Source organism: Mugil cephalus, chromosome 19 (assembly GCF_022458985.1).
Source record: "Mugil cephalus isolate CIBA_MC_2020 chromosome 19, CIBA_Mcephalus_1.1, whole genome shotgun sequence".
NCBI classification, from domain to species: Eukaryota; Metazoa; Chordata; class Actinopteri; order Mugiliformes; family Mugilidae; genus Mugil; species Mugil cephalus.
In genome coordinates, this window is record NC_061788.1 from 4,298,417 (window position 1) to 4,310,574 (window position 12,158).

Genomic DNA, 12,158 nt, shown 5'->3' on the forward strand with positions numbered 1-12,158 from the left:
ATCTGCTGGGAGGGAAGTCATGTGATAAAAGAGTCTGAAGCTAAAGCTAAAACAATACCAGTGAAAATGAATGCACGGCATCAGGCAATCAGGCATAACATTATGACCACCTTCCTAATATTGTGTAGGTCTCCAAAACAGCTACATGTCTAAGTAACATCCAGGTTATTAATAGTCGAACACTAAAATTGTCACAGTTTTCAGTTAGATACAGGCTCCTCATTATGTGAAGTCATCACCAGCTCACATTAGAAACTGGACCAGTGTTAATTCATTCAAGAAGCAAACAATACATCTTTTATTGGACTTACTGTGCATTGAAAATTCATAATCCATCCACTTAGATAATTATCCTCTCCACTCCTCTAAATACCTTCATTCATCTTTTGAAACTTTGTATTATTTTTCTTGACTAGCTGTTCTTTAATGTTTTTGTGTTATTTCATTTTTTGTCTCTTCTTAATGTACTTTATGCTTTGTTATGATATTGTTCTGTTCCGTATTCGTTTTACTTATGTGCTTATAAATGAATAAATAATGGACAATGTTAGTCAGTCATTTGGTCATAATATTGTGGCTGATCGGTGTATAACTACATTAAATCAACTCTAATGACTGTTGTAATGTTCAGCTAATGTTGCAAAAAGGTGTCAACTGAGGATGTAGCCTGTTGAAATAGATTGAATTTAGGCTAATACGACTAAATTAGGTTTGTCAAAATAATAGGAACATGTGTTCTGCTCAATAAAATTCTAAAATAACTCGCTGAAGTAAATAATGAACGCTGAAGACCAAAACCTCCATTAAGCTAAAATTTAGTGGAGTAATAATAAAATAACAATGATAATAATTAGGGATGTCCGATAATATCGGCCGATATTAGCCTATTTTTGTAATATTGTTATCGGTTTTACCACCGATAATGAAAACAGATAACATGATGCCCGGGTTGTGCTGCTTGCGCGGTCCTGGGATCCTGAGACATTCACCGGCGCACGATTGATGACCTTATCAAACTGCACCCGCAGCCAAAACCACAACAGAGTGTAGCTAGTGTGGCTAACAGGTTGCTTGCTACCTAAAATTAGTCTGGGCGAAAAAAAAAAGCCTGCATATATCGGTATACCATATCAGAATTGGAAATTAAGAATTTGGACAATATCGGCTATCGGCAAAAAGTCAATATCAGACATCCCTAATAATAATAATAAAATAATAATTCAACCTGTTTTCACTTCCAAGGGATCTATGTAGAACTACGGTGACTTTCTTTCTTTAAATTTTTCTTTTAATATTTAAGTTTAAAATAAAAATACTGGTTAGGATTGTACATAAATATTTAAAAATAAGAAGAACAAGAATTTAACAGGAAATACTTTCCTAAAGAATCTAGGAACTAAAACTTGGTTAATTGTAGTGTAGCAGTAGACAAAAGTACATAAGTTCATCTTCTTTTACCTCCCTCTGCTCTCATATAAGTCACGTAAAAATCCATAAAAAGCTGCCTTGAGATTTAGAAACACACATTTGTCATGTTTCGTACTCACCGGTCTAAACGCCCTCCTCTGTTTGTGAGCGACTCTTAAAGAAGCTGCTCCACTCTTCCTCTGCTCTCTGGTCTGTGTCCATTAACACTGGTTTGGTTTGTCATGCAGTTGTGACGAAGACAATTTTCAGAGTCATAGTGAGTTGCAGGAAGAGAAAAGATTATAAAATACAAACAGACCTCAGCAGGTTTTATAAGAAGTCTAGTTTTGCTCGGTCATGTTGTGGATCTGTAAGTAAGGTATAGAAGATTTAAATCAGTTTTAACATGAAAAGTGTCACTGCAGAATGTATCGCAGTCCAACTTAAATAAAACATAAGAGAAATATTAACTAAATTACTGAATTTCATTTATGCCTGAACTTGTTGACCCATTATTTCTTTTCACACTTTTTTCCACAACAACCATGTGGACAACGAACACTACAACCGTGTCATTTCATTTTACCACGGGCCTGTGGCGTGAACGAAGCCTTCACAGTTTCCTAAGTGACCCTGACACCGAATGAATGTGTTATCTCATTTTACTTTGTGATGACAAAATGCAAAGACGAGAGGAGACGAGTGGAGTTGAGACGCTTTTTTTTAATTTTAATTCCTTGAATTCATTGGCGATATCGCTTCTATTCTACACGTCGTAGAGCAGCACGGTGATCGGGGCACTCAGCGCCATGTTGTGTATGATCTGTTTGCAGCACACGTCCTTGTCCTCCTCGTCCTCCACGAAGACGGACAGGTAGTGAAGGGGGTTCCAGGGCACCTCCTTGGTCTCGGAGGCCATGACGCGGGTGCAGGTCATCTCCGGCCTGAAGCTGAACTTTTTAAGGCCGGGGACCGCGGCCACGCCCTTGTCTTCGTCCCCGCCGGGCTGGGACACGAGGAAGGCGTCGATGTCCAGGGACTTCTCCTCCACGTACACTCGGACGTTGCGTTTGCTGTAGTTGCTCATCTGGCACGAGGTGCTCAGGTTCCCCATGTCGCTCTGACTGATACGACCGGTTGGACTGGTCTGGACTGCAGATCTCCCTGGAAAATATTCCTTACAAACTGATCACACGTATTTAAAACCAACACACTGAGCCAATATAAACTTGCTTTTCTGATTAACATTTTTCTATCAAATATATATATACACTCAGATATATTTCTAAATCCAAAGGAATAAAGGTTCTCTCCATTCACTATAATCCAACTGATCCCTGTAAACAGTTAAAAGCATATTAGGACTTTAGCAAGAACAAAACAAACAATTCTGTGCAAACAAGGAAACGCATGCACTAATTTGTATTTAACACACATCAGACACAGAGTTCTTACCTGCTGATTCAACGAATGCACGGTGACAATAACCCACTGAGGCTCCTCACTAGAGTGATGTGTCTCTCTCATGGAAAAAAAAAGTCTGATAATATGCAAAAACGTGAGAACTGCTATTACAGGGAAATGTGCTCGATGCACCTGCCTCATAGGAGCAACAGGAGCTTCATTATGCACCCGAACGCTATAGAGCAAAACAACAATACTTTAGTTTTTGGTGAGCTACTAATGATTTCAGTTAACACCCTTTACAATTATGAATGGTCTGTGGAGAGTTTTATCTGATCCACCTGAAGACACGTAACCGTTCATCATCTCCCACAGTTGAAGGACATTTGGTTATTTAAAGAGGTTTACAAATTGTTGCCGCAAAAATTACTAGAAAAATAAGGCAGAGGTCCTCTATTTTTTCATGACTGATGGAGAGATTAAGTACGGACGCCCCTACCTACTATATGTGTTCTATATTAAACTTGGTCTAGTGCAAATTATAAATATTCATTATTATTATTATCATCATTTCGCATTCAATATTAAGCTAGTCAAATTATACACGGGTTCAAATATTCAGTTTATATGCAATGGAAAAAAATAACTGATGGCAACATGTCCTCCTCCTCCACACTAGGTGGCGATATGTGTCTTTTCAGTGGGTTAATACGGCCCCCTTTCCTGTTGACCTATTATGTTATATAATAAACAACTGGAGTTGTTCATGTGTCAGACCATACGTAATGTGCGCGCTGCTTCTGGTGCAGATAAGATGGCGCTATCCCTCAGGTTATTTCTTCTTTGTTGAATGTTTTTGTTCCGGGATCGTACGCTAGTACAGCGGTTCTGAAGCACACACGTTGTCTAGTTTAACTCCTATTAAGGCGTGTACATGCATAATGGTGTCTTCATCCTTAAAGATAAGGAGAACTCAAATTTTAGTCGGAGCAATGTGTTTACATGCACTTTAGTTGTCCAGTTAAAGTTGGATTAGGGCAATAATTTGGTTTTTGATCACGTGCATTTAAACGTACTGAGTGAATGAGTGAAGTGGTGACTGATATATAATGTCTTCTGCATTTCATGTTAATGTGTATTTAAATAAATTTAAATTTTGTGGAGAAACATTGTTAAATAAATAAATCAGCCAAAGTGAGGTTTTAGTGAGGTTGCTCATAAAGCTTCTATTAAAAGAATAAACAGGATAAAGACGCGACGTGAGCATTGTTCTAACTGAATGTCTTTTATCACCTGATCACATTTTCCTACGAGGCTCAGACGTATATTGAAGTAGTGGCCTCAACACTTGAGAGTCGCCTCTTTGTTACTGCAGCATCATGTCAGACCTTTTCTCCCACTGACCGTTTGCATATACAAAGTGGGAGAAGGCAGTAAAGATAAAAGCGCCACGGCCGCTGCCTCCCCCGGGACTCATTGTGAATGCGATGAGGCCGTGGCTGCTGCTGGTGTCCCTGCTCGTCTCCGACCTGAGTCCCCTCGGAGACGGGGACTGGGTCGCGGATTACTCCGGCTGCAGGAAACTGCTCCTCGTTGGACGGATGACGCACGGAGGACTGCAGGTAACTCTGAGCCAAAACTGAGACAACTGCATGTGAGAGTTTCTGGAGATGTGCGGCCCAAACTTTGTCTCACCGGGACTTGACGGAAATAATCTATCATACTCCATTTGCATCCACTGGTATGCAAATTTAATTAAAAGTCTAAATCCACTATATTACTATTTCCACATCTTCCATGAGCCTCCATCTACTTGTAGGTCTGTGTTATTATTGCTATTAACTTGAGTTTTGCTGCTCTCTCTGTGTGCATGTGAATTATTATCAGCACACTCGGTGGGATCGTCACATTTCACAAGGCAGCCAAATTACACTCCCATTACTCAGTCGCAACCTGCTTTAATTCGCAGCTGATTTCCACACCTCTGATAAGAAGAATATTTAACGCACAGCCTTCACCTGCTTGGAATATTTATTAGACAGACGAGCACCTCGGAGCTGTTTTCTTCTTCTTTAACACAGTGTGAAACAAACCCGGTAAAAGAACAACCTCTATTGAAAGTTTCAACAGGAGCCACGGGTATAAAGCTACAAACCTGCTGATGCACTCAAAGGACGGGGTGAAGTGTGTTTGGAGCAGTCACTGTTGTTGTTGTTGTGTATGTTGTGTAGGCAGGAGAGGGGAACCAAAATAGAGACACAGGAAACAAGTCAAGAACAAACAGAGTCTTAACAGAGTCAAATCAAAATATGTATATATAATATATATACTTCAGTCATTTAAGGTAATGTAGTAACAGTGGAAAGTAACTAAACTACCGAGTTTAGTTTAAACCACAACAATGTTGTTGCACATTGTCAGAATCAAGATGTTTTCGTTTTATAATAGTTCTTAATAGTTAAACAATAGTTTATTTTGATGGTTTTATTATTTTACTTACTTCTTTTATATTATCGTGTCCCCTGTCCTCTTGTTGTATTAGCTCGGCCATAGAGGGGACGCACTGATGTCACCGGTTCCGAGGCCACGCCCCCTGAGTGACAAAAACATGGTGAAACGTATCAGTAAATACAGAGACACCAGGAAAAATGTGGATTATCGGATCAAATCAAAGGACAATTAGACTCAACAATGATCCATATGAACTAGAATGGATTTGTAAAAGTGTATTAGCCTCAGTTTTAGTTAGTTTTAGGTTATTTCAGTCAAAGCGTATGATTCGAGCGAATGCTGCTAATCTCCGTGTTCAACTGCCACTTTTTTGCCACTAGGTGGCCGTAACCATGGAGACAGGAAGTGAAGCTGGAGGTGAAACGCCAAGGAAAAATTACAACATAGAAACAGGGAAAGAGAAGAATAAACAAAAAAAGACTCACAGAAAAGATTCAAAAGTTGATCTCATGAACAGAATAAAAGGTTCTAAAAGGTTCTATGATGTGTTGACACTATCGGCCTTTTTTTGTGCCTGCTTCACTAGTTAGTTTTTGTAGCCGATATCATAACTGGTCACGCTTTGGTGTTTTTCTAACTTTTTCTGTGTGCTGTGAACGAGACGTTTTCAGTAGAAACCAATGAGCACGTTCAGTCACTTTGTGATGAGCTGCAAATCGAACTGGAGCTGGATTTCAGTTCAGTTCAGTTCAGTTCAGTTCATAAAACTTTGTATGTCCCATGCGACCATTTCAGTTTACAGCCTCCAGCACAATAAAACAGTCACTAAAGCAGCCATTCGTTAGATACACAACTCTAACACTCAACTCTCAATTGTCGGTAATCAGTTGAACTAACAGTTTCCCAGCAGTGACATGAAAACACAAGTAAGTGTTTAAACAAAGAAAAGAATGAATAATTGACACCCTCCCGAGATGATAATTTAACAATATTTTTTTTCAGAAGAAAAAAATTATATTTTACCCATTAAACAGTGGTAGAAACTCATGATCTGCTCAACTGTTACCAGAGGTGTCCAACATTATGAGGAGGTGATTCAGATATTTCAGGAAGGTGATGAAGTGTAACTTTTGTTGCTCGTAGTTTTTAATTGTGATTCACACTGGGACTAAACATATGCACATGGGATACGGCCTCTAAAAGACACAAGTGTAGCTTTAGCATCTGTATGGTAACATGATGTTATGGTGTTTCTGGTGACGTAGGACACAAAGGGGAGGAGACAGGAGTAGGAAAAAAAACAACTTACAAACTAGGGAACAAAACGTGCTGCAGGAAACACACAGCATCTAAAAACATGTGAGGACAAAGACAAGAACTCAGGAACAAGAGGACAAACAAAAGGTGACAACATACATGACCTGACCCAGAGGGAAAGGAAATACAGGCTTATATAGACACATGTGCGTGTGAGTGCATGGGCTGATGGAATAAAACTTAAATAATAATAATAAAAACTTTGAAAAACGTATTTCCTTTCTGATCCGATACTGAGTTTTCAATTCAGGCTGGTATCGAAGTACTGAAAGTATCGATATTTTGATTTGAGAATCGATTTTAGAGCATAAACACCTGGTATCGGAAGTATCGATATTTCAGTATCGTTCCACATCACTGTTAGTTCATTGATGATGAAACACAAGACGAATATTTTAGACAAATAAACCTGTTTTTTTTGTTTGTTTGTTTAATTAACTAATTACAATATAAAACAACTCTGTGACGAGTCATTAACTGGACGTATAGAAGAGAAACTGGAACCACGTCCAGCCCCAGGATCATGTCAATATTAAGTCGCAGTCTGTATGTGCTGATGTGTTGTATGTGTTGAGCTTTGGTGGGATTTGTCAAATTATACTTGATGTTAAAGTGAAGTCAGGAGCTAACTGAATTATGCTAATTTACCTTGTGGAAGAAATGAATGTATGAACAGAACCAAAAACCCCAAAAAAACTTGGCAACCCATTCAATAGAGCCACTGTTCAAAGTTAATGGTGGCACTGGAGAAAAAAAAAAAGGCCAGGTTCACTGTGTCTCATCCTCTGGGAAACATAAATGTCTGAGCTTAACGTGCAGCCACTCCGTCTTGCACAGAGTTTTTAGTCTGGCCTAAAGCGGCGGCGGATTTTACAGCCACGTCGTTCGTGAACTCGAAGTGGTTGTTTTTATAGCTCACGGCTCATTTGTCTGGTGGCAGTTCTGGAACTAATTCTATTTTCCCCTCTCCTTTTTCCCCTCCAGGCTGTTTCTCTTTTTTGTGGAGACGGAAAACATGTCCCGGCTCTTCTGGTGGAGTCAGATGCTCCGCGATCCCCGCATACTACGACGGGAAGCTCATCGGCTAACGCGGGCGCGGCTGTGATTAAAGAGTCTGGGCCCGTGCGGCTGGTGCACCGTCACTCCGCGGCCTCGGGCCTCGCGTTCCCGCTGCACGCCGATGATGCTCAGTTGCGGAGAATGTTGCAAAAGAGACGCCGTGCAGCTGTGATTACTTCCTGCTGTCCGGGCAGCGGCGGCGGCGGCGGCGGTGAAGTAAAATTAGCAGAGGTCTCAGAGAGCACGGGGCGTGGGGTGGACGGTAAAGCTCTGGAGCACGATGGAGGGCGCTCTTCAAAAGCTGCAGTCAGTCAGCGTGACATTTTCCAAGCCGCTCCTCTGCGGACTGGCAGCGCTTTAGTGAAACCTTCAGATTTGTCACAGTTAGAGGCGCGGAGCCGAACAGCCGGCGTTATTAAGACGCATCGGCTTCTAGACTTGAAGGAAGGCTCTGTTTTACCAGAGAGTTTTCAGAAACCGCTCCTTCCTGCAAAAGATAGATTTCACGTCAAGAAGTGGCTCCTGTTGGCGTCCGCACAGAACAAAGCACCCACGCGTGAGCCGTGGCTTCAGATAAGGCCTGCTCGAGATGATAATGACCAACATTTGAGCTGGGAGATAATCGTCAAACAAGCACGGCTCCAAATCCCAGAGGGAGGGGGGGAAAACAGACATCACACGGGGCCGGGGACGGTGAAAGGAGATCAGCGTACGTCTTGCACGAATCGCATAATCGGGATGTCGATAGAAAGCAAACGGCATCGGATGAGGGAGAAAAAGCCTCAATCGTGGTTTTCATCCCAGACGCGGAGGCAAACAAACAAACAGAGCCTTTGTCTGAAAGACGAGCGGCTCCAAACATAGTGATTAGGTGGGAAACAGGTGACCCTCCTCCCGTCGCCACAGTGAAGCAGCCGTTATTAGACCTGAATGGAATAAAGAAAATAGATTTAAAAGAGTCTAAACACCGAGAAACAAAGACTGCAGCTGGAGAGGGAGAGGAAAGTGGGAATAAACTTGTAGAATTTATGAGAATAAATCCCCCTAAACACTCAACCATCCCCTCCCTCCTGATGAGAGAGCCAGAGCAGGTAGCAGAGATGACCACAGCAGACGTGGACGTGAAAGACACAACGACAGTGACCACGGTGGGTTTCGACAGAGGAGAAAAGAACCCGACGACGACCGGGAAGAGTCCAGACTCAGACGCTCGGCCGAAATTTAGAAAATGCAAACCAGAAACCATCCAAGCTAAGGCAGCGGAGACGCCCTCAGGCCTCAGGATGAGAGAAGACGTCCTGGCAAATATAACCGATCTTCACAAAGGCCCACGGAGCGAAGACGGGGGTTTGAAAAGCACAAAAGGCACAACAGAAACGCCTTTTATTATTAAACCTTCAGAGACAAACCAGGGAGGAGCTGGAAGCAAACAGCTGGAGGTAAGAGACACAGGAGCTACAGGTGAAAACACAGGTAAATACATGAAGATATAAAGATATGTGTGCTTCTGTCAAATGGTGTTCACCATGTTCACGAGTGTTAAGTAGAAATCTTCTGTAAGGTCACGGCTTTCATTTTAAAGTATTTCTGCTTGATCAGAGACATTAACTTCTTGGAAAAGACCTAATAAAGCAAAACAAACAAACAAAGAAATAATGAAACATCCCATAAAATATCGACTTGTTCTTCCATCTGGGCCTCGTAGTGACGTGAGCGTTAGAGGTGCTTTGTTTCTGGCCCTCCTGCTAAGTTAAACTAAGCTAAGCTAAGCTAAGCTAAGCTAAGCTAAGCTAAGAGATGAAAACAACCTGAATGTGAGGCCACAAGCACAGCCTCATGTTCCTCTCACTGATGTTACAAAACTACAAAAATGAACATGTTAGCATCAGCAAAGCAGCATTTTAAGACTAAAGTAACATAAAAAAGGTTAGTTAAATAAAGCATAGAAATACAATGTAGAAATTACCACGGAAGGATCGAATGAAGATAAAACCAAGCGTTAACCTCCACAGCCCGTGTGGAAGCACATAAAACTGCAGTCATCGAGTGGCCACTTGAGGCTCCAAAAGGGAGCAAATCATGTTAAAAAGCCCAACTTTACAGCGATATTAAACATGTTTACAGCCTGGTACAAAAAATCTATAGTTTATTTCACTATTCATGACAACTGTGTGTGTTATTAAGGTTTAAAATTCTACATAATTAAGAGAGTGACCGGCAGTAGCCTGAGCTAACAGGCAGCGGAAAGTTGGAGGGTGGTTGGAGCTCATCCAACATGGCGACCACAGGCTCCGCCCAGTTCGAGCTTCATTTTGGAGGTTCAGAATCTAATGGGTGACGTCACAATGGATTTGTCCATAGTAGATACAGTCAATGGATATAACTAATGATGCTACTAATGATGTACTATATACACCAATCAGCCACAACATTAAAACCAGTGACAGGAGAAGTAAATAACGTTGACCATATGACAATCTTGTTAGCAACATTTGGACCTGGCATTCATTCATCCATGTGGATGTTGCCTAGACATGTAGCTCACACCTCGACCAGACCAGGCACCCCCCACCCCATAACATCCCCAGCCGGAACAGCTCATAAACACATGCTCTCCTCCACAGACTGCAGCTGACACGGTGTCACCCTGCGGAGGTTTAACGCATCGCACCGAGGCCGGATGGAAACACTGCATGGAGAGACAAGGAATTGCACGATCAGAGCTCTTATCATCGAGGGGAACTACTGAATCAACTCAGAATACACCCGGGCAACGTGACGACGACCCCCCGAATGAAGACGACCACTTCTATTATTTTGATGGCGTGCTGAAAAGAGTTCAAAATAATTTTTACCCCTTTGACAAGACACAAAGACGCAGACAACAGAGGAGCCACAATAACAGAAAGAACGACGTTCCTACTGAGGCGAAGAGAGGAGGCAGTCGTGTAAATTTTCTCAGTTATATCAGGCATCTTACTTTGAGAAATAAGGCGAAATAAATCCCAGCTTCTCATTATGCCGATGAAGACTATTAAAGTAGCAACAACCCCGCCTACTGGTCAGTACCTGAACTGCAATGTATTGTTTAAAGGGTACACAGAGCCGTATATTTGAGAGAGTCTGGTCAACTCAAATCATTGGCGCCATGTTTGCTACATGGGAGGGAAGATTCTACAGTGTAACCCTATGGGGCGGATGTGCTATGAAAAAAAATGTCTTATTTTCACCATTAACGGGCCTATAAATGTTATTGCTAATTTCTGTCAATATGTAAAAGGCCCTCACTTAAATATCCCAGCATCTACTTACTTACCTACTTAGCATTATCATTATAACATTAGCACGCTAGCAATAATAACTTAATAGTAATCGAGTCAATTTTCTACTAGCTGGCATAGGCTAGCTTTCTCCGTTTTTGTGTTTTCCTGATCCTGTGCTGGAGCCGTAGACTGAGCACTGTGGCATATTTTAACTTTTAATCCAACTTTATTCTAACCTATAATATAGGTTAAATGTATCAAACATGGCGCCCATGAATCACATGACCAGCTTAGAGTAGCACCACCTACTGGCCTGTATGTGAACTACAGATTCCAGTTAAAAGGGTCGAAATGGTCACAAGTCAGAATGTGACAAGCACAAATAAAATGTTGACATGTGCAGAGAAAAATTATCTGGACTGAAGCTGAATGCCCCAGATTGACAATTTATTCTCAACATGCAGTTTATTTAAAAAAAAAACAAACAAAAAAACAAAAAAAAAACACAACTTCTACCTCTGAATGTAGTTAATCTAAACATATATACTATAGATGTGTTTAAATGTGCCCTTGCTTTCGTTTGATGCATTAAGACGTCTAACAGGTGCAATATATGTTTTTAGTGTCAAGCAATTAGAGCTGCGCCATTTTTTTGTACATAATGGTTCGTTGCATTTCTTCAGATAAAGTTTTGTTCTTTATTTGCTTTATAATAAATCATGTACTTTGTTAATTGATGTTTTATTTTCCCGGCACTAAACGCCAGCTGCATATTTTTTTGTACACAATGACGACTGGTGTTGATGTCTGAATTTTTCTTTCTGTCTTAAAACTGCTTCACATAAAGAATGAAAGTAAATAAAGTAAATTTAATGTCCTTGCTTGATATGAAAGAATAAAATGTGGGAATGGAATGTAAAAAAATGAAAGATTAATAGACACTAAGCTGCAGAAATGTTTCTGTTCGGGGCCTCGCAGCCACATTTTAATGTTCAAGGAAAAGATTCTGTAAAATTATAGGAGTAACTTCTTAAATATGACGAATGGGAAAAGGGAAAACGTTACTCTCTGCTCGATCATTAGCAATTGCAGCTATTTTATCATGATTGTATGTGTGTAGTTTCTGGCTGCACATAAGTTTATATTAATGAAGCTTAGGAGAAAGTTCAGTGAGGAAGATCTCCTCTGGTAAATGTGAACCATCACTCTGTCTCCTCCTTATCATCATTTCCATTTTCCCCACACCATCAAAATCGA

The 12,158-nt window shown here is 40.9% G+C and overlaps 1 protein-coding gene across 1 annotated transcript; it reads left to right on the forward strand.

The window, feature by feature from the left end:
- Positions 1 to 7,329: 7,329 nt before the first annotated feature.
- Positions 7,330 to 10,781, forward strand: LOC124996300. Its single transcript, XM_047569139.1, has 2 exons — positions 7,330 to 9,077; positions 10,263 to 10,781. Exons 1-2 carry the CDS (start codon positions 8,667 to 8,669, stop codon positions 10,638 to 10,640), a joined length of 789 nt encoding a protein of 262 aa, XP_047425095.1. The 5' UTR covers positions 7,330 to 8,666; the 3' UTR covers positions 10,641 to 10,781.
- The last annotated feature ends 1,377 nt before the right edge of the window (positions 10,782 to 12,158 follow it).